The sequence below is a fragment of the Tripterygium wilfordii genome, chromosome 8 (genome assembly GCF_013401445.1).
Source record: "Tripterygium wilfordii isolate XIE 37 chromosome 8, ASM1340144v1, whole genome shotgun sequence".
In the NCBI taxonomy this organism is placed as follows: domain Eukaryota; kingdom Viridiplantae; phylum Streptophyta; class Magnoliopsida; order Celastrales; family Celastraceae; genus Tripterygium; species Tripterygium wilfordii.
In genome coordinates this window covers 2,700,624-2,728,051 of record NC_052239.1, presented here as the reverse complement: position 1 = coordinate 2,728,051, position 27,428 = coordinate 2,700,624, and the positions used below count along the sequence as shown (strand labels likewise).

General features: G+C 38.6%; 4 protein-coding genes across 7 annotated transcripts; 1 reads left to right on the top strand and 3 right to left on the bottom strand.

The window, feature by feature from the left end:
• Positions 1 to 1,351: 1,351 nt before the first annotated feature.
• LOC120003284 (protein S-acyltransferase 18-like) lies at positions 1,352 to 4,883 on the top strand. Of its 2 annotated transcripts, XM_038852199.1 has the most exons (9): positions 1,352 to 1,732; positions 1,844 to 1,957; positions 2,053 to 2,379; positions 2,609 to 2,677; positions 2,808 to 2,879; positions 2,981 to 3,109; positions 3,208 to 3,288; positions 4,005 to 4,169; positions 4,246 to 4,883. In XM_038852199.1, exons 1-9 carry the CDS (start codon positions 1,685 to 1,687, stop codon positions 4,753 to 4,755), a joined length of 1,515 nt encoding a protein of 504 aa, XP_038708127.1. In that variant the 5' UTR covers positions 1,352 to 1,684; the 3' UTR covers positions 4,756 to 4,883. The 2 variants fall into 2 exon arrangements, with proteins under 2 accessions (XP_038708127.1, XP_038708128.1); XM_038852200.1 differs by lacking the exon at positions 2,808 to 2,879.
• Positions 4,884 to 5,151: 268 nt separating this feature from the next.
• On the bottom strand, positions 5,152 to 10,815 carry LOC120003283 (protein transport protein SEC23-like). Of its 2 annotated transcripts, none has more exons than XM_038852197.1 (6): positions 10,634 to 10,815; positions 9,622 to 10,543; positions 7,579 to 9,399; positions 5,922 to 6,038; positions 5,712 to 5,783; positions 5,152 to 5,536 (listed from the first exon to the last, which is right to left on the bottom strand). In XM_038852197.1, exons 2-6 carry the CDS (start codon positions 10,111 to 10,113, stop codon positions 5,399 to 5,401), a joined length of 2,640 nt encoding a protein of 879 aa, XP_038708125.1. In that variant the 5' UTR covers positions 10,114 to 10,543; positions 10,634 to 10,815; the 3' UTR covers positions 5,152 to 5,398. The 2 variants fall into 2 exon arrangements, with proteins under 2 accessions (XP_038708125.1, XP_038708126.1); XM_038852198.1 differs by having other exon boundaries at positions 9,622 to 10,518.
• Positions 10,816 to 10,888: 73 nt separating this feature from the next.
• LOC120003282 (ABC transporter B family member 21-like) lies at positions 10,889 to 16,628 on the bottom strand. Its single transcript, XM_038852195.1, has 12 exons — positions 16,209 to 16,628; positions 16,066 to 16,120; positions 15,787 to 15,962; positions 15,473 to 15,694; positions 15,103 to 15,341; positions 14,462 to 14,987; positions 14,104 to 14,377; positions 12,874 to 13,754; positions 12,380 to 12,646; positions 11,955 to 12,218; positions 11,541 to 11,834; positions 10,889 to 11,455 (listed from the first exon to the last, which is right to left on the bottom strand). The coding sequence occupies exons 1-12, from the start codon at positions 16,530 to 16,532 to the stop codon at positions 11,099 to 11,101; spliced, it is 3,879 nt and encodes a 1,292-aa protein (XP_038708123.1). The 5' UTR covers positions 16,533 to 16,628; the 3' UTR covers positions 10,889 to 11,098.
• Positions 16,629 to 20,386: 3,758 nt separating this feature from the next.
• LOC120003818 (ABC transporter B family member 21-like) lies at positions 20,387 to 26,328 on the bottom strand. 2 transcript variants are annotated; one of them, XM_038852924.1, is made up of 13 exons: positions 26,174 to 26,328; positions 25,260 to 25,620; positions 25,105 to 25,159; positions 24,841 to 25,016; positions 24,531 to 24,752; positions 24,201 to 24,439; positions 23,548 to 24,073; positions 23,182 to 23,455; positions 22,207 to 23,081; positions 21,810 to 22,076; positions 21,439 to 21,702; positions 21,038 to 21,331; positions 20,599 to 20,949 (listed from the first exon to the last, which is right to left on the bottom strand). In XM_038852924.1, exons 2-13 carry the CDS (start codon positions 25,569 to 25,571, stop codon positions 20,599 to 20,601), a joined length of 3,855 nt encoding a protein of 1,284 aa, XP_038708852.1. In that variant the 5' UTR covers positions 25,572 to 25,620; positions 26,174 to 26,328. The 2 variants fall into 2 exon arrangements, with proteins under 2 accessions (XP_038708853.1, XP_038708852.1); XM_038852925.1 differs by lacking the exon at positions 26,174 to 26,328 and having other exon boundaries at positions 20,387 to 20,949; positions 25,260 to 25,571.
• Positions 26,329 to 27,428: the final 1,100 nt, after the last annotated feature.

Here is a 27,428-nt window from a genome sequence, read left to right as displayed (position 1 = left end):
CATAACCCAGCCCACAAGTACGGGGGGAGTGTAAGTATCCCACATCGAAATATGTAGGGATTGATTCCTTATTTATAAGGATAAGCCCACCCCTAACTCTACAACAAGACATTTCCCTAGCCTTGAGTGAGTTGCGTCGAGCCACTTGTTTGGCCCTAAGGAGAAACAAAGCCGAGCGGGTCCGATGTATCCACAGGAACCGAACAACCCAGGGCGGATAATATTGTTGATGTCAATGGGAGTATGGATTTACAACATAAAATCAACACGCCATAACTTAGAAGTTTCAAGAACTAAATAAATAAATAAAAATTTTCCCTCTAAACAAAAGGTCAAAAACATTAACAAACTTTTTTTAAACCAAAACATGAACAAACGCGCGAATACACAATGACATAGTAATTTGCATGCTAATAGAGGTGTAAACAATCGGTTATAGTTAGTTTTTAGATTTATTGACATAAAATAAATGACCAATCAAATCCGCATAGGTTCGGGTGGAAGTTCCCTCAACCAACCTCATTTTGTGTAGAGTTTGGGTGGATTTGGGGTTTGGTCGGGTTGGCAATGTGTGCAAGAAGTCTCATGGGTTAGTGGATTGGGTTTGGATACTCAAAGTCTCATGGGTTAGTGTTTTAGTGGGTCAGGCCATTAGATACTCAAGCCTCATAGTCTCAAACACTAAAAAAGTAATAGATTAATAGATAAGAGGAATAAATGTTATTGAGAATTGACTTATAAAAGTATAAAATGACTTTGTATTATTGAAATGAGATTGGGTCGGGTTAAGACAAATACCTCATCCGACCCGCATAAGATTAGGTTAGGGCAAATGCAATGGTTTTTTATTTGCTGGGCTAACAAAAATGTTGGCCATGTCCTACCTCTATTACACAAAAAGTCAAGTCAAACACGTATTCTAATACAGCCACATCAGCAAAACACATCTTCCAATACAACCACATCAGCAAAACACAAATTTCTATACAATTTCTCTTCCCACCCAACATGGAGACCAACAACATTCCATTCCTCCACATTATCCACAACAAAACTACATCAAAACATCAAATATCAATACATTCACATCAGCAAAACACTTATCCCAATACAACCACATAAGCAAAACATATTTTACAATACAACCACATCAACAAAATACAACATCTTTGTTGGCCCAGCAAACCTCTACCATTGCATTTGCCTTAATCCTTTAACAAATCTTTATTCAACCCTCAATTATGCGGGTAGGGGTCGAGTTGGTGGGGTTGGGTTGGGTCTTATGCCAATTTTGTATAGCCCTAGTTTTAACACTCCTACGCGCAAGTCACTCCAATTGACCTGATGAGTGATTGAGGATAGATATGTCTTAAAAAGTATCGGTCCAGATGGGATCTGGAAGTCATCAGATCTGGGTCCCGTAGTTTTCCCCACATGTCACAGCCGTTCAATCTCACAGATCTGAATCGGTAGAGATGTTTAAATTTCAAAACCCTAGTAATCGACCGTTGGAGAGATATGTACCCACCCCTCATTTTGAGTGTGAACTTTCAATAAACAAACCAACAAAGGAGGTTTTTTGCTCACGTACAGACTTCATATCCTTTACTCTATGGACAGCTGAAACTTTTCATAGACCCAAATCCCAATTTTGGCTTTTTTGATAGGAGAAGCTGTGAAAGCAATGCTTGTGAGGCGCCATGGATGGCAACGTCCTCTCCACTCTTTACAGGTACTCCATATCTATATATGCATCTTTAGGACCCGAAATCGATTGTATTTACAGCAACCCAGATGTCAAAATTTCTAACTTGATTAGCGATGCTTTATTATTGGATCGCAGATTGTGGGGATGGTGGTATACTGTTTTCTGGTGGTAGTATTTTACACATTTCTTGGGCTTTTATTGGGGAATAGAGCTGCTGAAATCACCGTCACCACTATCTATTCCTTTGTGGTAATGTATTCAAGTGATTGCAATTTGCAAATGTGATAATTTACTGTCTCTGGATGTCAGTGAAATTGATCTGTTTCATGTTTCATCACTTTCAGGCACTTTCAGTTATGTTACTATTTATTAGATGCACTGCCATTGACCCGACAGATAAGACCAGATTTCGAAAGAAGAGAAGAGGGAAATCTAGTGGGTTTGCGAAGCTGAATTATGGGTTCATATTTAGTCAGATAATTATGAGGTTTTTTAGGAGGGTGGAGAGGAAAATTCTAAGGACTTTCATAAGGAGGACGTATTTGGATCAATGGAAGACCGGGCCTCAAATGGAGCACTTGCTGCCATTCCCTTTTGTTGTGAAGGATGAGGCGGTTTCACCTGACCCCAAAGAGGATGACATCTCCTTTTGCTCGCTATGCGATTTTGAGGTTGTTGCCAGTTTTCATTTCTGGGAAGTTATTTTTATAGAGTGCAATTTTCCTTCCTATTTGATTGATAATGCCATGAAGAATCGAATTGTTAATGTGTTGTAATTAGAGGGAGAACAGAAGAAATTTTAAGCTGTATCATAGCAATTAGGATGGTTTACCCTTTAGTTGGTGACATATTGGTTAATTAAGTTTTAACATGATCAAGCTTCTCATGTTTTGTGCTCAGGTGAAGAAACACAGTAAACATTGTAGAACTTGCAACCGTTGCGTTGAAGGGTTTGATCACCACTGCAGGGTAAGAATTGTGCATTTCTTTTCCGCATTGTGCTATATTCTGCCTTTGATTTCTTTAGCCTTTAACTATTCATATGAATTATGGATACAATTGCTATCATGTTGACTCAAAGTTATTTGTTCTGTTCCAGTGGTTAAATAATTGTGTTGGCAAAAGGAATTACACTACATTCATTCTTCTAATGATATCAGTGCTGTTATTGGTTAGTTGTTATGGGCCTTACTTGATAATTATTGCAAGGACAACTTTGACATCCATTTTTCAACCGTTTGTTTACCGTCTATGAAATTGGATCTGCTGCAGCTAATCATGGAAGGAGGAACTGCCATTGCCATTTTTGTCAGGTGCTTTGCAGATAAAAAAGGACTAGAGGAGGAGCTGAAGAGGAGGTTCTATGTAGAGTTTCCTAGAGCAGTTCTTGCTACTATATCGGTAATTATCTGTTCTCTCACCATTGTCAAACTATCATTGTAGTTCAATAGGATGCCAGTTCACTTGCTCATTGATTTTAACTTCTTGATATATTACAGGTTTTGCTGTTTCTGTTGACAACCTATTGTTCAGCAGCAATGGGGCAGCTATTCTTCTTTCATGTGGTTCTCATAAGGAAGGTAGGGATGATACTTGAATTGAAAAGATAAACTTATAGGCTGTAGCAGCTTTATGTTTAGTAAAGTATAAATAAATAGATTTTAGACGCACAGGGTGATATGTTTGTCACCTCTGCTTCTGCTCCCTACTGCATTCTTCCTTCTACTAGTTGATTATCACAACCCTAGAGCTCATACCATAATGAAATAGCCACAGTGCCAGGCAGAAGCATAAAGCATAATGATTAAACTGAACACTATTCGTGCTGCAGAGTGAAGTACTTAAACCCTCTTCTGAAAGAGGGAAATTTAATAGCCCTAAAACTATATATCTAGACCAACAATCCCCTTTGGTTCCTTTAGTCTAACCATCTTAACACAGGCATCTGGTGTCTTGCATCACACTGCAATTATTCTATTACTGGTGCAGTATACATCACCAAATGACTTAATCATTTTCTTGTTGCGTTAGTTAGCACCGCTAAGAGATTGTGTCCCGCGATTACGGCAATTATAACTCCTCAAATGTTACCTCATGTCTTCTGAGTTCTCTGAGTCTAGTTGAATTTTCAAGCATGATAACTGTTCTTTGTTTGTAAAAGGCTTTCTCAATGGTTTTTTTGGCATTGTGATTGTCCACGCTTTAGGTTTCAATTATACTATCTACTCCTAAAGAGATGGTGCAATATACTTCTTTTAACACCTAACCAGTCTTGAGCACATTACTTTGATTGCAGGGAATGCGAACATATGAGTACATCATGGCAATGAAAGAGGAGAATCAACCAACGGACCTATTCAATGATTCAGACTCCTCGTCAGATGAAAGCATGGACTTTGACTCACCTGAGAAGCCAACATTTGTATCCAGGTTTATTTGCAGAGGTCGGAAACTAAATCAGGTACATATTTTGACATCCTCCCCTGCGATTGCACCATAGAAAAACACATTATCATGGACACTTCATTAAATTTCAGAGCCCAACAAGGTTATCAATAAGGATTGATGGAGATCCTGAGTCCTCCACTAGAACCAAGAAAGACGGCTTCCAGTTCCAGGTGAGTATTGACCCGTGGAAACTGATAAACATGAGCAGAGATAAAGCAGTATTAGCAGCAGAGATGGCCAGAGAAAGGCTTAAGAAACAGAAGCCAGAGAATGATCCATTGAAGCCACTACCACTCGAGACAAAGCAAGGGCCACTGATAAACCCAGAGAACACGATGGGCAATACAGTGTCAGGTTCAGCACCACATATAAGCAAAGGGAGGAATCCAGGGTCACCAGGAAGGTTTTCAAGTCCAAGAAGACGATTTTCTGGCTCTGCTGGAATGTTCTCAAGCATTATGCCATCCCCAATGCAAAAGTACAGGAGCAGTTTCGACTTGAAGCTAACAGATGTGTCCAAGGAGCTCGAAACCTACATTTCCAGGCAGGTTTTATGTTCTGTAATAAAAAAAGATGGGAGTGAGGCATCTCCAAGATAGGAACTTTGGTATGGGATTTTACTTCTCAGCCTTTGAGAAAGATACACTTGTTCATCTGTATAATCTTATTGAGAATCTTTCCAATTAAATTTATGAATACATCTTATACTGCTTTTGCATATTATTAATGCATGTCCCAATTCAGATTTTCATTTGTAAACAAATGCCCTGCATCAACTCCAAACAAAAAGTAGTTAATGACTTCAAAACACCTGAATCACAAATGAATTTCCCACTGCTCAAGTGATGACAGCCTGAAGAGCAAAAAATAGTGCATGGATTTACACAAATGCTCCTTCCAGCCTGCAACTGCATGGCATACTCTCTCAGTGATCCAGTTATGGCAGAAATTTGCAAGAGAAGACCTAGAATATGGGCTATAAAAATAGCAAAAAATTGAACCAAAAGAGAGATTTATTAATCTAGAAAGAAACATAATTGATGGTACAATTGTAAAAAATTCAATGTTTGAATCAAAGACAAGTATAAATGTTTCTATGTAAAAAATGAAAACGAAAATAGAAAAATATACTGCCAAGCATTGGCAGCCAAAAGAAGAGACAGATTTCCATTCGCAAGAGTAGGCACAATTCCTCTTTGGAGATAAGGGTTCCCACCAAATTTTTTTAAAAAAAAAAGTTGCTTAGCTTGGTTCTGGTGGTAACACTCTCAAATTTCGCATCCATTCACAGGAACTAGGATCGTCGAAATGAATAAAGCTGCTTTTCAGTTTTGTCCGCTGTTCTGCTGTCAAAGATCGAAGCTGTGGGAATCTTGCTTCCTGTAATCAAGTTCCAAAACAATCTCTCATCATGTAAGCCCATTTAAATGCTGGAGTTCTTGATCACATCCCAGTGTTTATGATGCTCCAAAATAACAACTAAATTTTCATCTGAGTCATAAAAAACCTAAGAACGTAATCAACAATAAGGTTCTTTCACTCTATCCTCTCTCACCTGCTCATAAGGAGGATCTCTGTGGGCTGGTATCAACCGAGAAACAAAATATCGAGCCTGAGAGCTCCCCTCCTGTTATGAATAAAAAAATTAAATTTACTATTTGCACCATGAGTGGAGCAATGCAGTATGACTACGAATGCATACAAAAAGGGAAAAGAAATTAAAAAAAAAAAAAAGGAATGTCAGAACCATGAGTTTTCAGAATACCTTGAATGCAAGGATGCGGGGAGCTGGAAACCGCAATTCAGTGAGCTCTTCAGCTAACGTTCTGCAAGCTGCTAAAGCTGCTGCACTTTTCCCTTCATCAGCAGCAAGTTCAGCACCCTAAAAAAGAAATAAAGCCAGAGAACCAAAAAAATCAAGTATAAAAATGACATATTAAGACATTAAATTTGCAAGCTCATTATATAATACATAAGTTTTATGCAGGACTGGTTTTTGCAATTTAAATTAATGATGTTTTCCAATATGCTACAGATGCGACTGCATGCATGAACATACTTGAGTTACAGAAAGTTACACTTAAAGTCTGTATACAATATGACATCATTTATCGTTTCCTTCTGTTCTAGGTTTAAGTAAAGGGAAATTGTAATTCTAAGATGTTAATCACCCAACACTTACAAATTGGCATGTTTCCTGGTCGATAGATGCAGATTAGAATCTCACTTTCAAGCCTCTTATTATAGTCAGGTTCGCGGAAAGAAACAACTCTCAGATGGGAGTTCCTAGTTTTCATCAGCAGTGGATTTGAAGACAAAGGGTCCAGTAAAGGTTAACCTTTTCATTTGGGAAGCCGTTTAGGGGGAAGCAAGGACAAGCCTCTTCTTTTCAGATTACCAATTGTTTGTCAATAGATGTCCCTCTCTGCAAAGTGGAAGAAGAATCAGCCAATCACCTTTTGATGCACTGCTCCTGGACCAGGAAAGTTTGGGTAGCAGTTCGGAAACTTAAGGGAATTAATTGGGTTATGAGCAACAGCATAGCCCCCGAAGTTTCAGCAAGGACCTGGCTGGCCAAGGACAAAAAACAAAAGGATTGGCAATTTGTTGGCTGATTTGGCAAGAGAGAAATAGCAACATTTCAAAGAATCTTCTCGGATGACTAGCTTAGTACTTTAAAGCTTTGGCCGAGTGATTTCCTCACTTTTTTTAGGACAGGGAATATCTCCAAGGTTAACCCCATGTGAAGTTACCTTGCATAGTAAACCACAAATACTATCAATCACCCGCAAGCCATTGATTGGCTGAATTATACTTGTAGGAACTTGTATCTGTACTGCAATTGTTCCCTGGTTGCACCTCCCCCCCCGGGTGCCGTTTCATTTTGCATTCGAAATGGGAGAAAAAAAGTCACCTACCCTTTCCTCTTTTTAACATTTGGTGGAATGAGTGCTACAACGAGGACTTCTTAGGAGGCCACCCTTAATAGTACTACTCAAAAAAGCATGTCTAACGACGTTAAGATTCAGCGCACTATTACTGATATGATGGCACCACTATTTTATTTTATAGAGTGAACCAGCCACTACTTCAAAATTGATATGGTTCTGGATCAGCCAAAAAAACATTTCTTCATTTATTTGCAAAAAAACAGGAAATACAACTCTCAGATGCTCTCGACCTTGCTAGATTCTATTGAATTCCTCCTCATCGTTAGCAGATATTGAAACTAGGCACCAAAACACAGACAGAAACAGAATGCATTATACATGCAACCAAGCTACTGATGCAATCATGCAAGGACGAATACTTTACAAGCAACAAAAGGTTAAAACATGTGAACAGATATAAATCAGTATATACAGCATCAGAAACCAACAAAAAGATTCCACACTAAGGTGGCTGGGAAATAAGAGGCATACCAACCAAATGAAGACATCTGTACCATGGTCAAGTACAACAGCTGTATCAGACTGCATGGCAAGGTCATAAGCTGGCAATTCCTCAAACGTACCCTCTTCGCGGTGCATCAAACAGCGTGGTGCTACCATACGAAGACAGAGATCAAAAGAAGCATTCAAAAATAAATTCCGCAAAACAGATCTCTCATCTTCATGGCCAACAATGCTTCCCAAGAGCGGACCCTTTCTGAGATGGAATAGGAGCTCAGGCAACAGAGAGAGTTCTTTGGGGAATCGATGAAGTTTTGATTTTGGCACCTGAGACCCAAATTTCAGAGCAATATCTTTGATCCGTTCATCAATTGTTGCCCGCATATCAATTGCATCAGAGTGACCTTTCGCACGCAACAGGGTCCTCTTGGCAATAAGGACTGCTGCCACTTCATTTTGTACACTTTCAAGATATGCCGAAACACTATCAACAGTTGGCAGTCTGATAGTAATCACCCTCGAAACATCAGCTTGATAGAAACTTAAAAATTGAATTGCGAACTGGAAAAAAACAAAATCACTCTTGATGTCTCGTTTGGTCTCCATGGAGAGAGCAAAACTCTGTGTTTCTTCAACACTTAGCATTTGTATGGAGAGAGCATTGTCAATTTTAAATGTTTCGTGAGTGTCTACATGTGCCTCTTCACCTGGACCAACAACCTGGGTAACAAAAATATCATCAGAACAGCGTATCTCCAAAAAACCATGGGAACCTGCTTCCCTGGCAGATGCCCTTTGCAAGTTCACTCCAAAGGCTTCTCCAAAGTCATCGTGAAGAACCAAAACACCTCCAGAAGCTTTTGCAAGAGGTTGCAAAATAGGAATTCTGACAGGGCAGGTCCCAGCACATAGGATGTCAACAACTGTATTGTGCTGATGAGCCTCTTGACCTAAATGCTCCATATATTTCATTGCTGTCTTTTCCATGTAAGGATAATTTGGGTGGGTAAAAGAATGCGGGACGGATCCAGGACCGTAAGTATTAGGTCCACCAGCGCACACAATTATTCTGCTATTCCCTCCTGCTCGTTTAACCACCCCACGAGACATTTCTGCTGATGGCCCTTGAACTATAGCCAGAGCAACCTCAACTGCAGCACCCAGGCATCGATCTCTGGACGACTCTGGAATGTTCGACTTGTATGGCCTCAGGGATGAAAATATTTTGTGCGCTACTTCTAAAGATGCATGCATTGGGGACATGTATATTCCAGTTCCATAAATCAATGCTTTCAATGACTCCTGAGTTGGAGATTTGTCACCTGGCAGCACATCAGCGGATGCCATGGATTCCTCTGAAAAATCATAAACTGAAACCGTTCGGCCATACAATATAATTCCAACTCTTGTTGTTGGGGAAAGTGAATCAACAAATGCATGCAAAGAGCTCTGTAAATGCTGGAGATGTGGTTCATCTAAACACTCATCTACAACAAGGATAACGGGTGCAGACATTCTGGAATCAGAAACCGGAATAAAACCAGGTCTTTTGTTTGCAGTCTGAATGTAATCAACCACAGGTGATGACAGTTCCGGAAGACCTCGAAGTTCTTCTTTGCTTGGAGCAATGTATTCCCCTTCACTTCCATTCAGTTTCCGACAAATCACACACTGCCATTGGCCTGAGCCAAGCAGAATCTTGCAATAGAGATTTGCATAAGCTCCACAGTTTTGGCATCGATGGGGATCACGTTGTATTACTTGAAGCCCTGGTGAAATCTCCCTCCCAGGAGAGACCAAAGCCCCAAAACCCAAACTAGGTACATTTGCTACTTTCTTCTGTTTCAACACCTAGATTTAATCGGAAAATCAGAAGTGAATTACATAAACATATGCGAAAAAAATAGCATTAACCCAAATATACAAATCTTTAGCATCTATAAATACTGTTTAAACAAATAAACTGACAAGGATAGAATATTAAAAAAAAATCCATAAATTAGAACGCTATAGGCAATATCACATGAAGATCAATGATTCTGTCTTAAGCAGCCATAGAAAATAAAAAGATACCTTATGAGCTGAGAACAAAACACACAGTGAATTCGTAACTGGTACCGAGTCTTCTGTAGCATTCAGAACCTGGTGTTGCAAGTCAGCTGACCCATTTGAGAAATGAGGAGGTGAAGATGTGGGCAATGTTGAACCTGATGAGAAAGCAAATGGCTGAGGAGTTGCTGGAGAAGTTCGGAAAGGCACAGCAGCAGGCTGAACGGGGGAAGTAAAAACAGGGGGGCCAGGAGGAGTGCTTAAATGAGTAGCAAGACTTCCAGTGCTGACCCCATTTGTTGGCGATTGAAAATTCAGATTTCTAATAGAAGGGGAAGGTATCTGATCTTGTTGCAACTTAGGAGGGGGAAATCTACTAGGTGCTACAGGTGAAACTGAAGTTGGAGGAGGAGTAGGTGGAATTGGACTTTTCTCTGACTGAGGAGTCTGTCTGTTTGTTTGTGAAGGAGTTGTAGAAACAGAATATCCAAGCGAAGGTTTAGGTGGATTGGCCATTGAAATTCTCAAATTTCTTTACTAGAACCGATAAAATTTCAAGAACTCTGAAACAAGTACCAGACTTCACTCCCAACTCCTATTCTCGAAAGAATGGTAAAGAGAAGAAATTTCCGACTGACAGGAAAAGTATTATTGGGCACATCACGAATAAAAATCTGCAATATAATCTAAAGCCCCCAGAAACAATCAAGCAACAAGAATAAATTTTGACTGAAACCCAGTTCGAGATATCCAACCTACAGCCAAGAACTTGATCAAGAACCCTAAATAAGCACCGAATATCACCGTCCCGGGTCAGTAGCAGTCAAAATCACTTAACGGGAATTTGATCAAACCCTGATCATTCAGCTATCTGCCTCTGCACAATTCCAGCCGGCAGTAATCCCTCTTCCACACTGACATCTAACGAAGAAAAAAAAATCAATTCCTGAAAAAAAAAAAAAAAAGATCTAGGGTTTTCATGTCCTGAACTTCGATGAAATTGAGGCGAAAATTAAAAAAAAAAAAAAAGACGGACCTGAAAGGGACAGGCAGAGAATCGAGAAGCTAAAAGGAGTAGTCTCGTTCCTGTGTTTTTCTTTTAAAATTTCAAAGATACGATATTATCATAATTTTGACTCTCTTTGGATCGGGGTCCTCCGCCTTTCTCTGCGTTGCGTTTTTGTAAGAGAAGAGAATTACAGGGCAGAAACACCATGGGTGGCGCTTCTTGTTTTTGTCACACTTATGCACTGCTGGCACGACCTCGACGTTTGATTGGAGAAGATAAAAATAGTAAAAAATAATTATGACGGGGAAAGCCACAGTGTATCCTCCTACATGGCTACATCTCTCGTAGTCTAGAACACCAAAACAAGTAAAATGACGTCGTTTTATTACAATCACGTGACACCACGTTGTACGTAGCATGAGGCAGCTTACACATAAATCTTACCAGGGTTTTTATGTTACATAGAATACTATATTAGCAGAGAATCACAATTCAAGAAGTTGAAGCACTGGTGTGAAGCGCAATCAAGGAGGCATAAACTCCATCTTTCATGTTGATTAGAGTCTCATGCCTTCCCTTCTCTACGATGACTCCATTTTTAATCACGGCAATTAGATCAGCATTCCTGATCGTGGATAAGCGATGAGCCACCACGACTGTAGTTCTGTTCACCATTACTCGGTCTAATGCATCTTGAACTGCTCTTTCGGATTCAGCATCTAGTGCACTGGTAGCCTCATCTAAGAGTAATATCTTCGGATCTTTCACTATGGCACGAGCAATGGCTATCCTCTGCTTTTGTCCTCCTGACATTTGGACTCCTCTCTCCCCCACCATTGTATCATAACCCTGCATTTGGCCATTCACAAATCAACCATTGTCGATTTCAACAAACAAATTGATCAAATATTTATTGTTGACCTGTTGTTCTAACCTGGTTTAATGAACTTATAAAGTTGTGGGCATTAGCCAACTTCGCAGCAGCTACCATTTCTGCCTCGGTAGCATTTCCTTGTTTTCCAAAAGCAATGTTGGCACGAATTGTGTCGTTAAACAAGGTTGGTTCTTGGCTAACTAGGCCCATTTGCTGCCTCAACCAAGTAAGGTTGAATTTTTGAAGTTCAGTTCCATCAAGTGTTATACAACCTGATTCGGGATCATAAAACCTTTGCAACAACGCTATCACTGTAGATTTCCCGCTACCACTTTCTCCCACAAGAGCAACCGTCTGAACAAGTTCCAATTAGTAAAGGTTAGGCTCTAAAACACTATGCTCTAAGCACAAATGGAAAGGGATTTTTTGAAAATTTTAAAAGAGGATGCATTTAGAAGAAAATTAAATGGTTACCTTGCCAGGACGAATGGTCAAATTCAGGTCTCGAAGAATTTGGGTATCTGGCCTTGCAGGATACCTAAAGCTTACATGACGAAGATCAATTTCTCCTTTTACACTTTCTAATTTTAGCCCCGACTCATCACTTGAGTCTATCTTTGATTTCCTGTCTATTATTGAGAATATAGAAGCAGCAGCATTTTTGGCATTGGTAGAGTTAGTACCAGTTGAGCTTGATTGAGCAACTCCAATACCTGCCATGAGCACAACTAAGAAAACCTGTAGATTACAGATATAGATCTTGTTAATAACAAGAGCATGTAATGGTGAGGAAAATTGAAAGTTGAGCAACAATAAAAGGGGACTAAAGGAGACACTTATGCTTATTCACCCAGTAAAGAAGAAAAGAAACGTACGATACATTGGAATGATAAACTCACTTGAAAAACATCACTAAATGACATTCTGCCAGCTTTAACAAATTGAGCTCCCGCATAGAAACTGGTTGCATTTACATTGAACAGAACGACGTAAGATAGTCCATATGCTATTCCACTGATCAGCCCTTGCCTTATTCCTGTCTTCATAGGACCTTCACATTTCTTTTTGTATAGCTGCATCACTTTCTCTTCAGCACAGAATGAAGCAACTGTTCTTATACTCCCAACCGCATCATTAGCAACTTGACTTGCTTCCTCATACATCAGCTGCAATCAATTGGATTTATTGAATATTGTAATTCTATGTCGACCTTTGAATCTCAAAATCAAAGAGGAACTTAGAAAGTTGATGCCTAGAAAAGTCAATTGGAAAATTACCATGTGTTCGTTTAGCGACTACCTCATTTTTCTCATTTTCTTCATTTTTAATTTGGGAATTCGTAAAGTTCGGTGCCTTGCATCTATGAAATAAGAGCTTTAGATTAAACACATACCTTCGCATTTGCACTGAACCCTTTCATGAACTTTACTTCAACATATCCGGTAAATCCTAACAGAGGAAGCAATGCAAGGACAATAAGTGATAATTCCCAACTAGCAGAGAAAGCGATGACCAACCCAAGTACTATAGTTGCAGTAGTTTGAATTATCTGAGCTAGTGCATCTCCAACTAGAGCACGTACTGCTGCTGCATTTGCTGAGAGTCTTGCACCAATTGCACCACTTGAATTCTCTGTTAAATCAAACCAACCAACCTCCATGTGAACCACCTTCTCAAAACAAATTGCTCTGATTCGTCGTATTAGCTTACACCCAGCAATAGAAAAGAAATATGTCTGTGCCAGACATACCACAACGGATGCCAGACCAAGGACCAGAAATATTAATGCCCAGAAATTTGAATGCTTCCTCAATTGATGAGGTTTCTCATAAAATGTCTTGACAACTCTCGAAATTAGTGCACCAAAAATTGGCATTATAGAACCATTGATAATTGCCGATATAGCTCCAATCAAAAGAACTGGAATCTCTGGCTTGTTAAGGGTGGCAAGGCGGCTGATTGGAACCTCTGGAGCTTTTTGATCTGATGGTGGAGGGGCTGCAAGCCCTTCCAAGGCAGTATCAGCAAACACTGGGCCTGTAGGTAAACCAAATGGGACCGAGAATATATGACGGCTGCTTCCTCGCCCAGACGATGTACGGCTTATGGATCGAGTGAATGATATTCTTTGACTTGAATGCCTAAACGATTCACTAGAGAAGTCTGATCTCCTTTGTTCATCTATCACTTTTTCCGACTCTTTGTTTCCTTCTTGGAAATGTACAAGCTGAGAATATGCTCCTTCAGGATCCTTCAATAGTTCTGAATCTGTGCCTAATGGTTAAAAAAACATGCATTTAGCAATATGTCTCTCAATGTCTTCTTCGTGTGGCGGAATAATCTACACTCCAAAGGTAATTAATGAAACAAATAATAGCAAGGGCTGATGAAATTTTAAGAATTAACCGAGGCAATATCGTAGCTAAGGATAACTTTCATAAATTGATTTAAGAGTAGAAACTTAAATATATGATATCACACGCCCCAACACATTGATACAGCTAAATGGCAGGGTAGAAGTCGGTAAAGTACAAGCCAATCTTTAAAAGATCTATGCTACTGTAAAGCTACTTAACTAATTCAACTATTAGGAATTTGTGTCTCCAGAGAGGATAAAAGATACCTTTTTCAACAACCTTTCTGCCACAAATGACAGCAATCATATCTGCATTTCTGATAGTGGTCAAACGATGGGCTACAATGATGGTGGTTCGATTGACCATTATCTGATCTAAGGCCTCTTGAACCGCCCTCTCAGATTCTGCATCAAGTGAACTTGTAGCTTCATCTAAAAGCAAAATTCTTGGGTCCTTTAGGATTGCTCTTGCTATGGCAATCCTCTGCTTTTGTCCTCCAGAAAGCTGGGTACCATGCTCCCCAACCATGATGTCTAATCCCTAAATGAGATATGAAATTGATAAGTAATATAAGCAAGACATGTCCATTCAAATGATGAAAACATGTTGAAAAGAACTTGGAACCTGAGGCAATTTATTAATGAATTTATCAGCATTTGCCATTTCAGTTGCTGCACGGATTTCTTCATTTGTTGCACCAGGCTTTCCATAAGCAATATTTTCCCTAATGCTGGCTGTAAACAATACCGGTTCCTGGCTGACAAGACCAATCTTCTCCCTAATCCACTTAAGCTGGAAGTCTTTAAGGTTAATGCCATCTATAAGAACTTCACCAGCTTGTGGATCATAAAACCTCTCTAGCAGACTGATCACTGTGGACTTCCCACTTCCACTTTGCCCAACCAAAGCTGCAGTTGTGCCGCTAGGGATGAAAAGAGAGAATCCACACAATATTTGCTCATCTGGTCTGGCTGGATAAGTAAAAGAAACATCCCTCAACTCTATATCTCCACGAATGTCGTTGAACACTTTTCCCGGTGTGTCATAAGCATCTATCTCAGGCTTCCTATTAATTGTCTTGAACATCTTATATGCAGCAGCTCGACCAGCAGCAAATGAACTAAAGCAAGGAGTTGCCTGCCCCAAGGACCTAAAACATCCACATGTTAGGTGAAAAAGAAAAGTGAGTCAAGATGAACATATTTTGAACTGCTTTATTTATTATGTTTAAACTGCTTGTTCATCAAGAATCAAAAGGAACTCACACGGAACCAAACAAAAATGCCATCACCACATTCATCACTTGACCCCCATTATAACCCTTGTTCAGAATCAACCTTCCACCATACCACACAGCCATAGCATAAGTACCAAAAACAACCAGCATGGCTACACCAAGACCTAATCCACTAGCAAGGCCCTCAAAAACACCCGATTTATATGCAGTGACAAGATGCTTGTTGTAATTACTGATGACTAGCTTCTCGCCAGTAAATGATGCAACCTGGAGTGACAATGGGAAATGATCAAATTAGGATGATGGTCCTACTAAGATGTAAACTGCAAACCCCAGAACACTTCATTCAAGGATGAAAACCCAAAATTTACTCGTCATTTATACACTTCTTGGTATACCGTTCTAATTGCGCCAATTGTTTGTTCAACTACATTTGCCGATTTCGCATAAGAAGTTTGCGAACGGGAAGCAATCTTTGATATCACAATGGCCACGATTCCACCAGCCATCACCAGGAGTGGAAGTGAAGCTAACATGACCAGTGCAAGAAGCCAACCCTTGACAAATGCTATCACATAGCCTGCAACACAGGTAGACAGCAGCTGTATACATTTCCCAACCTGCGAGAAAGAATTGTATTATATGAAACAGAACAAAACCAAAGTTTGTCCAGTAGTGATTCTCAATCATTATAGCAGTAATAGAACAAAACCTTCTCTCCCACGGCATCTTGTATGAGAACGGTATCACCAGACATTCTTCCAATAACCTCCCCAGTGTTAGTTTCTTTATCAAAGAAAGTAATATCTTGTCTTAATATGGTTTTGAAGTACAAGCTCCTTATTCTTGCCGCTTGTCTCTCCCCAGTGACCATCCAGCAAGCCACCTCTGAATAACACCAAATAGGGTTTGTTTGTTAGCGCTAACTGCTTATAAAATCAATCAAAGTATTGTTCATGAGTTCCAAGTGCTAATATTGAGTAATACTTACGTAGAAATGATGCGGCACCTGCCCCTAAAGCCAAGTACACAAACTCTAAACAGACCTGAAAACGAATCAAGATACAAAAATCAAGCACAGAACAATGTTTTGCAGAATCAAAATTGAATGAAGTTGATTTTGCACATTGTTACCTTCGAAACTGCTTTGACTACATCTTGATCATTCTGGTTCGCACCAAACGCATGGATTACATCTCCGAGTAATACTGCCATTAGTGGCATACAGAGCCCATTCCCAATAGCACCGATTGTGCCAATGATCATCAACAACACATCAATCCAATCCGCAAACACGAACAGACTGTAAAACGGCACCGTCTGATTCCAATCACTCTTGTTTTCCACCTCCAAGGAGGTTCTCAACGCGGTGGCCTCCTCCATTTTGACACTCTCTCCTGCCATGACACGACCCAATGCAACCGTCTTGGACTTGAAATTGGAACCGATGGAGCTCATCCTTAAATAAACCGATCAGCCTCATCCGAATCATCTCTTCTCTCCCTCCAATCTCGGGTTCCATGGTCGTAATTTGGATGCTTCTGAGACTTGTGCCGACTCAATAAATACACGGAAGCCCGGGGCCTGCTGTAATAAAATTACAGCAGGCCCCACAGTAATATACTTTTTTGACATTAAAAATTTTTATTTTTATTTTTAAAAATCATAAATGTGTAGTATTAATCGCAATGAACACAACGATATATTTTTTGTTAGAAACAAAAATCAAATTCAACATGAAAAAGACACGACAATTCTAAACCATCGGATATAAACTCAAAATATTCAATGTTTTGATCCCGATGAATTTGATTTTTGTTTCAAACAAAAAATATACCGTTGGATTCGTTATGAAAAATACTACATATTTATGATTTTTAAAAATAAAAAAAAATAAATTTACTACCTCTAAAGTGCATTACAGCGGGACCTGCTGTAATTTTATTACAGCAGGTCCCGGGCACCCATAAATACACTACTTGTCTTTTGGACGGGGTATGCACGTATGCTTGTAAAAAAAAAATGATAAAGATCTCGACTGTTGGTATTTCAGTTATCTAACTGCTGAGGTAGACGTATTTGTGAATTCGTAAATTTCGTATGTTTCATATAATACACATAAAATATTATGCGTATAACGTAATAATTGGGATAACTCGGATATTAACGACTAGAATCTCTGTCATTATTTTTAAATGGATAGTCATATATTCTCTCTCTAGGTATAAAATACTTATTTAAAAATTCAAAAAATAAGAAATAGAAAATATGTAAAATTTTGACCATTAGATTATGTATTTAGCTGTTAAAATTCTTAAAAAAGAGAGAATATTTTTTAATTAATTTAATTTTTTATTCAACAAAAAATAAAATATTTGATTTAAAGTCATTGATATTTATAATTTCCTAATAATTTTAAAAAAATATTGATATTAAAGAATAAAGAAGAGAATCAACTCCTCTTTTTTTGTTTTACAATAGAATAATACTTGAGATCTCAAAATGTGACCTCCATTCGATCTTCAATTAACAAGGAATGTTGAAAATTAAGTGGCTTATATATGTGTGTTTATAAATTATAATCAATGACTATTTCATATGATACATATATTTGAGAGTAAAATAGAGACCTTATTTTAAGTGGATATAACAGCATCCCACAATCTATTAAACAAACCGCCTCTCCACATACCAAAAGGTCCTTACCGTATTTAGTAACCTTCTATAAATGTTGGTATTAGTTAGTCAATTTTTGTTGATTGCAAAGTGCAAACTTATCTGCTATTCCATTCCGAGTGTGATGTCCATGTCAATAAATACAGTTTAAACATAAGTGCGTAATTGTAATTTAAATGTGTATACAAGAATTCATATATATATATATATATATATATATATATATATATGACAAAATGCAGATGATGATAATGGTGATATTACATGTCAATTTTGACTTGAGAAACGGGGTGAGATTTGACTCAAAGTGACGCAAAGGTCATTAATACTTTGAACAAGTAGGTAGTAGATGCAATTTTAGGAAAGAAACAAACGACGACATCAAGCTTTGACCCTGAGGTGAGCCGAATGCATAGAGCATAATTTAAGGGCCTACGGTGCGTCGTATTGTGTAAATTGTCAATGGGCCTTGGCAACTGGACAAAAAACAGAGCACAATTGATTGAGTCAGCCTAATATACTACATTACTACTTCTCCATTAAATGAGTCAAACACGCCAAATGGGCCTTGTTGGGCCTTAAGTGAAAGCATTCCTCCCTTATCATGTTTTAGGCCCCTAAACTTTCAGTCTAGTTTAGTAATCTATTTGAATAAGAGCGTAGTGAGTCCTAACCACATATATCAAACTTTATTCTTCCGAAATGCTCGAGAACCCAAAAAAATGACCCCCCTAAAAGGTTCTTATTTAATATGGAGTGTTGGATGTGATTTGGGATCTACATGTGTGTTTTTAATCGATTGTTATTTTAATGTCACGTACATTTTGGGGTCTTTTGGATGTCACAAAATGAGGGATGTAGCATTGTCCACTTCTCTTAGATATGTGGAATCCAACTTATCAAGGGAATATGATCAAGAATCATTCATCTATCTATTTTGACAAACAAAATCACCTCACGAAGACGCCAAACGTCTATCTCACGAAGAGATCAAAAGTGAAAACTGCCTAAAAACATTAGAGCAAATCTCAGCTTTACTCACATCAAATATATTGTTGTCCGTTTTAAGTTTATTGGTTCCTGTAAAAACAACAAACTCGCACGACTTTGTTCTTGGGCTCTCTCAGTTAATGGTACTTGAGCCTTGGTGAGCGGACAAGGCTCCCCAAAGGTGTTTGACATTATTCAACATCTTGGATTTTTTTTAATAAACCTATTCAAAAAAATAGAACTGGGTTTCCATCTCTCTCTCTATTTTTTTTTGACATTATTCAACATCTTGTTAAGAACATTAAGACACTAGAAATGAATCAACATTAGTGGTCTTTTTCTTTGGGTGCAAGCAAACTAAAACAAACAATTTCTTAGAAGAAATGTAGTAGAGTTCCTCACAAATAAGTAAAATTCAACTCATGTGTTCTAAGGAAATTAATGAGAAGGTTCAAAATCCCAAGATCAATGAAAAAGAACCCACCACCAAAGTAACAACCAAACTCCATTAAGTTTTTGACTTGAAGGTGTGCATGGAACTTCCCATTTCTCAGTCCCACCTCACCTAAAATGCTAAAAGTCTACCAGTGATATCAACTTCAATTTGGTATGTGCCGTCACGGTGCCGTCACGATGTCGTTGTCATAAATCTAAGTAGATATGGGTTTTTGTCATGACAACACCATAGACGAGCAGACTTGATCTATGATACCTGGACTCTAGTTTTGGTATGGGTATATATAATATATCCATGTGTCCGGTTCTTCAAATTGAAAGCTGTCATAGAGGGAGGTAAAGTAAAGTGAAGAGTCCGGATATCATACCAATACTCATGTTATGCATACCCGACACCGATATAACAGGATAAAGTGAAGAGTTTGGGTGTCATAGGGCTTGACATATGCAACAAATAAGCTGCTTGATGCGACTCTGTTTTTTAACCTGTAGCACTCCAACTCACTAACCATTTTTTTTTTACTTTGAGAGAGAGAATTGAATCTGAAAAACAATTTTATATTTTATTTTGTTGGTAGAATGAAGACTTTTAATTAAAGTACATGCATGCATGTTGCGATAAACTCTCTTTATCCTATTAATTCAACTATTTTTTTTAAAAAAAAAATTAATATTCAATTCATCAAGTCAAAAGAGTAGTATTTTCTTCAAGATATGTTCACTTTTAATACTCTATTTTGACAACCGAAATAATGGAGATGGAAGGTGTTAGGTATTCATCCATAGATGACTTTTATCTTTTTAAAAATTCTCGAGTACACTCATAATTTTCTCATTTCCTTGCAAGCTAAGTCTCACATGACAAATAGAACCCAGATATTTTCTTTGCAGGAATATGGGGATTTCATGGAATATCAATCTTGGACTAAATAGTGTTATAATAGTATAATGTTAAGTTGTACTAAAAAATGTAGACAATTTCCATGCACAAGGTCGCCGTCGGTTACGCAAATCCTACCCTCTCATAATGGGGCTATCCAAACACTCAAGAGTTTATATGGAGATATAGAGTAACAAGATGACCTATATATATATATGTTATCAAGCCTGATGTTATTGTTCCCAACAAATGCTGCGGTTGTAAGAAATATAGTTGGTCATTCAGACAGTTACGGATTACACATTTGCACTTCAAAAGCAAAGTCATTTTGCTCATTTCATTCAACAGATTGAGTGCTACAAGAATACAGTACAGAGAATACATGCTAAGAGAATTACAACTTATGTTCTCTTGTAATGGCAAAGTTATAAGGTACGACGACATTAGACATCGATTACTTCCAAAAGAAGCGGAAAAGAATACAGTTCAGAGAATACATGCTAAAGAAACTTAAATTACAACTTAAGAAGCACTGGTGTGAAGTGCAACCAGTGAGGCATAAACTCCATCTTTAATGGTTATCAGAGTCTCATGCCTTCCCTTCTCGACGATCACTCCATTTTTAACCACTGCAATTACATCAGCGTTCTTGATTGTGGATAATCGATGAGCCACCACGACGGTTGTTCTGTTCACCATTACTCGATCTAATGCATCTTGAACCACTCTTTCGGATTCAGCATCAAGTGCACTAGTAGCCTCATCTAAGAGCAATATCTTCGGATCTTTCACTATGGCGCGGGCTATAGCTACTCTTTGCTTTTGCCCTCCTGACATTTGGACTCCTCTTTCCCCTACCATTGTATCATAACCCTGCATTTGGCCATTCCTCACATGTTAAGATGTTTTTTTTTTAATGATGGAAATGATCAGATATATTTTGTTGAGACGTTGTTCTAACCTGGTTTAATGAACTGATGAACTTGTGGGCATTCGACGCTTCTGCAGCAGCTAAAATTTCTGCCTCAGTAGCGTTTCCTTGTTTTCCATAGGCAATGTTGGCGCGAATTGTGTCATTGAACAAGCTTGGTTCTTGGCTAACAAGACCCATTTGCTGCCTCATCCATCTAAGGTTGAACTTTTGAAGTTCAGTCCCGTCGATTGTAATACGACCTGATTCAGGATCATAAAACCTCTGCAACAATGCTATGACTGTAGATTTCCCGCTGCCACTTTCGCCCACAAGAGCAACCGTCTGAAAATGTTTCAATAAGTACAGGTTAGTTAGTTAGACTTTAAAAACAACAATGCTCTATGCTTAAAAAAAATAACAAAGCATTTGGAAAAGAATTTGATGATTACCTTGCCAGGACGAATGCTCAAGCATAGGTCTCGAAGAATATGAATATCTGGCCTAGCCGGATACCTAAAGCTTATGTGGCGAAGCTCGATTTCTCCTTTTACGCTATCTAATTTTATCCCCGACTCATCACTTGCATCGATCAATACCTTGCGGTCTATCATTGAGAATATAGAAGCAGCAGCATTCTTAGCCTTGGTGGAATCACTACCCATTGAGCTTGATTGCGTAACTCCAACAGCCGCCATTGTCAAAGCAAAGAATACCTGTCCATCACACATATGCATCATGGTAAGTCAATGAAATGAAATGAGGAAGTTTTGCTTATTCACCCCATACAGAGGAAAACAGAGAAGAAATTTCTGATACTCACTTGAAAAACATCAGCAAATGTTATTACGCCAGCTTTAACGAATCGAGCTCCAGCGTAGAAACTGGTTGCATAGACATTAAACAGTAAGAAGAAAGAGAGTCCAAATCCTATTCCGCTGATCAGACCTTGCCTTATTCCTGTCTTCCTAGGTCCTTCACATTTCCTTTCGTAAAGCTGCATCACCTTCTCTTCCGAACAGAATGAGGCAACTGTTCTTATACTTCCAACTGCGTCATTAGCAACTTGACTTGCTTCCTCATACATCAGCTGCGATCAATTAGATTTTACATCTCAATCAACAACTTTTACAAGAATTAACTTGAAAACGGATGCTTAGAAACGGCGAGCAAAAAAATCATTGAAAGGCTAAGTTTCATTTGTTTGATCAAAAACATACCTTGGCGTCTGCACTGAACCCTTTCATGAACTTTACTTGGACATATCCGTTAAATCCCAACAGAGGAAGCAGCGCGAGGATAATAAGTGATAATTGCCAACTAGCTGTGAAAGCAATGACCAAGCCTGCTGTTGCTGTTGCAGCATTTTGAACCATCTGAGCTAGTGCATCACCAACTAAGGCACGTACTGATGCTGCATCTGCTGAGAGTCTTGCACCAATTGCGCCACTTGAATTCTCTGTTAAATCGAACCAACCAACTTCCATGTGAACCACCTTCTCAAAACATAGTGCTCTGATCCGTCGTACTAACTTACCCCCAGCAATAGAAAAGAAATAATTCATTGATGGATATGCGAGAAAGGATGCAAATCCAAGGGCCAGAAATATTAATGCCCAGAACCTCGAATCCTTCTTCAATTGATCAGGTGTTGTTTCAAAAAATGTATTGACCACTTTCGAAATCAGTATACCAAAAATTGGCATTATAGAACCATTGATAGCTGCAGCTATAGCTCCAAAGAAAAGAACTGGAATCTCTGGCTTGTTAAGTGCAGCAAGACGGCTGAGTGGAACCTCGGGGGCTCCTTTATCATACGGTGGAGCGTCTTCAAGTGCTTCCACAGCAGATTCAGTGACAGTGATACCAGTAGGCAAACCAAATGAGACCGAAAATGAACGGCGGCTGCTTCCTCTAGAAGATGCACGGCTAATAGATCGAGTGAATGACATTCTTTGACTAGATTGTCTAAACGATTCACTGGACAAGTCTCTTCTCCTGGGCTCATCAGCCTCTGATTCTTTGTTCCCTTCCTGTAAACGTATAAGCTGAGAGTACGCTCCTTCAGGATCCTTGAGTAGTTCTGAATGCGTGCCTGAAGATTGGGAAAAAAAATTAAGCAAAAATCCTCCCATGGTCTCATTGTCTAAATAATCAAGTGGTTCATACAACATTTGAGGGTGATTAGCATTTACCTTTCTCAACCATCTTTCCACGGTAAATGACAGAAATCATATCAGCGTTTCTAACAGTAGTCAAACGATGGGCTACGATGACAGTGGTTCGATTAACCATTATCCTGTCTAAGGCCTCTTGCACAATCCTCTCAGATTCAGCATCCAGTGCACTTGTCGCTTCGTCTAGAAGCAAAATTCTGGGGTCCTTTAGGATTGCTCTGGCTATTGCAATTCTCTGCTTTTGCCCACCAGATAGCTGGGTTCCATGCTCACCGACCATGGTGTCTAGTCCCTAAATGAAAAATGCAACATGAAAGGGTAATATGAGCAAGATGACCACGAAAAATGACATTGAAAAACAATACATGGGAAAGAAATTAGAACCTGAGGCAATTTATCAATGAATTTAGCAGCATTTGCCATTTCAGTAGCAGCACGGATCTCTTCATTCGTTGCACCCGGCTTTCCATAAGCAATATTTTCCCTGATGCTGGCAGTAAACAACGCCGGTTCCTGGCTGACAAGACCAATTTTCTCTCTAATCCACTTAAGCTGGAATTCTTTAAGGTTAATGCCATCAATAAGAACTTGACCAGCTTGTGGGTCATAAAATCTCTCAATCAGACTGATCACTGTGGACTTCCCACTTCCACTTTGTCCAACCAAAGCTGCAGTTGTGCCGCTTGGGATGAAAAGAGAAAATCCTTGGAAAATTTGCTCATCTGGTCTAGCAGGATAAGTGAAATAAACATCCTTCAGCTCTATATCCCCGCGAATGTCATCCAACACTTTTCCTTTTGTGTCATAAGCATCTATCTCTGGCTTCCTATTAATCGTCTCGAACATCTTATATGCAGCAGCTTGACCAGCAGCGAATGAACTCAAGCAAGGAGACGCCTGCCCCAGGGACCTAAAAAATCCACATTTCACAAGAAATAAGTGAATCAGGGGATGAACATTGATAAAAAAAACTGCCCGATTTGCATGATTTTGTTATGTTCAAGTGCTTGTGAATCAAATAGAAAAGTGGAACTCACATGGATCCAGTCAAGACAGCAACAATCACATTCAGCACTTGACCACCATCGTACCCCTTATCCAGAATCAATTTCCCCCCATACCATACAGCCAAAGCATAAGTTCCGAACACAACCAGCATAACCACGCCGATGCCAAATCCATTAGCAAGGCCCTCAGAAACACTCGATTTGTAGGCACTGACAAGATGCTTGTTGTACTCACTAATGGCGTGCTTTTCACCAGTAAACGATGCAACCTGGATTGACAAAATTTGAGCGCATGTTACTGAATGAAAAAAATCTCGAAAAAAAATTTGACAGCTCTGGTTATCTATCATTCTATCATACCGTTCTGATTGCACCAATTGTCTGTTCAACAACAGTTGCTGCCTTTGCATAAGAAGATTGTCCTCGGGTTGCCATCTTGGATATCAATATAGACGTGACGCCACCGGATATCACGAGCAATGGAATAGAGCTCATCATGACAAGAGCAAGAAGCCACCCCTTGATGAATGCTATTGCAAAGCCTCCAACAAATGTCGACAAAAGCTGTATGCACTTCCCAACCTGTAGAAGAACAAACAATTCCATAAAATTCTTCTCATAGAGTTTCTTAACAATTGCAGCAGTAAAAAAAAAAAAACAGTATAATTACCTTCTCTCCCATGGCATCTTGAATAAGAACAGTGTCGCCGGACATTCTACCGATAACCTCTCCAGTATTAGTTTCCATATCGAAGAAAGCAATATCCTGTCTTAAAATGGTTTTCAAATACAATCCCCTTATGCGTGCCGCTTGTCTCTCCCCTGTGACTATCCAACAAGTCACCTCTGACAAACAGAAAGCAAAGGTTTCTCAGTTTTGAGTACTTAATCAATTAAGGAATTCGTAGTGATTTAGGATAACGGGAGTACTTACGGAGAAATGATGCGAAACCAGCCCCAATAGCCAAGTACACAAACTTCAGAGCAACCTGAAAACAAACCAAAATCATATAAGCAAAGGAGGCCATTGAAAGAGCTTGAACATCCCTAGTATTGAAACTGATCTCCATATTTTCTCCCATTTTTTACCTTTGAGACCACTTTGACAACATCACCATTCTGGTTAGCACCGAAAGAATTAATCATATCTCCAAACAATATTGTCATGAGAGGCATGCACAAGCCATTCCCAATAGCACCAATTGTGCCAATAATCATGAACAAGATATCAGTTGAATCTGCAAATGCGAAGAGCTTGCGAAATGGCACCGTTCCAATCTGCTCATCCTCAGTGTTAGCCTCTCCATTGGAACTCCTCTTCTCCACCTCCAAAGGGCCTCTTGAGGTGGTTGCCTCTTCCCTGTTACCATCACCATTGCCCAACCCGTCCTCTACGGCCATGTTGTCCGGCCTCAGATCCTTACTTTAGAATCTCTAAATCTCTCACTGCCTGCGATTCAAAAAGCTCATAAATCAACAACACATATAAACATCAAGGAGGGCTTGAATCTGCTTCAGATTTCATTTCAAAACACACTATACTAACAGTCAATTCCACACTTTTTTAAGGATCTTCAACATTTGTCATATAATGCTTTCAACGCAAGAAGTAAAACTGGAAACCATTAAAAACCCAGTAAGAGTAAAGATTGGACAAACTTTCCTGGAAAATAGCAGAAACCAACAAAAATAAATAAATGGAAAATGAAGACTTGCATATATATCCACCATCACCACCTCTTTTTCAGACAAAAAAAATAAAACATCTTGATTAAACCCACTACTTTATAATCAAACACAATCGATTTCCTTGCAAGAAAGACGACCAAGTAAAAAACAGGAGACCTGAAGGAGATAGAAATCCACAGAACTTCTACTGTCTTCTGTTCTTGACAAAACTAATCACAATGATCTTCATTTAACACCAAGCCATCATTACCATCACATATAAACATACTGGGGGAGAAAGGGAATATCTTTACATGAAAATAAAATCTATTTACCAAGAAAGAAGGAAGAAGGGGTGTTTGGAGTGAGCGGTTTTCTCTGATGTAGGAGGAAGTAATGCTCCGAACGCTCTCTGCTCTTCTTCTGTGGCTACTCTTTGTGTGTAGATCTATTCAAACGCATTGCATAATGCATATATATATATATATATATATATATATAAAATATGTAAATGATATATAAAGTTTTTCCGTAGAGAGCAAGAACTACTATTGGACAGCTACTTTTCTTCAAAGAAAAGAATGGAAAAAAAAAGAGACCCTTGATACACCCCCCCAATATGAACACGAGGGTCCAGCTAAACTTGGTCAAAATGTTTGAGCTTCACGTTGTGAACGCACAATTCTTTAATAAACTTACGTACTTTGTTTGTCTTGCCAGCGAGTCACTAATTAATTATTTAATTAATTAAAATTTGTCTTCAATTAATCAATTATTTACTCAATTAGTCATTTCATTGAAAGTAATAATCTTTCACCATCAATACGTTACCATGTACCCCTCAATTAGGGGTGATACCAGGAAATGATAATGGGTGGTGGGTTATTACATTGATTTGCTCAAAAAAAATTTACAAGGCTGTCCTCGATTTTTTTTTTTTATGATTATTTTACAATAATACAATTTATCGAAATGATATTATCGATGAATATTTATCTTGATATTTGGTCTCATAAAGTAACCATATTCTATCAATATTTTCTATTCTATAAGTATTTGCTATTCTATTAGTTAGTATTAGAACTGTCTTTGTCAGTCATCACGGATTAGTGAATCCGTTCTTCCGTGATGAACCATTGGTATCAGTCCTAATTTTGTCTCTGTGGACCGAGGAGAAAGGGAGCTCAATGAGAAGAGGATTGTACTATAAGAGAAGCAGGGAGGTCAATCTCTTTCAAATATACGATATGGATTCTAGCAATGCAATGTAGATGGACTCTCATGTCGATTCGAATGAATCCTGTATGCGTTAAGTTCTTAAGAAAAGAAAAGGTAAACGTAAATACATATTAAAATTGATGAAAATTAATTAAAAATCATATCAGATAAAATAATATATAAGTGTATAACTAGAACACATAAAGTATTGTTGTTACTATTAGGTAATAAGTAAAAGGAAACTTTTCAAACATCATAATTTAAAAATATACAAACATATATGTGTGTGTATATATATATATATATATATATATATATATATACACTTACCAAAAAAATTACACATAAAAATATATACAAATATATATATAT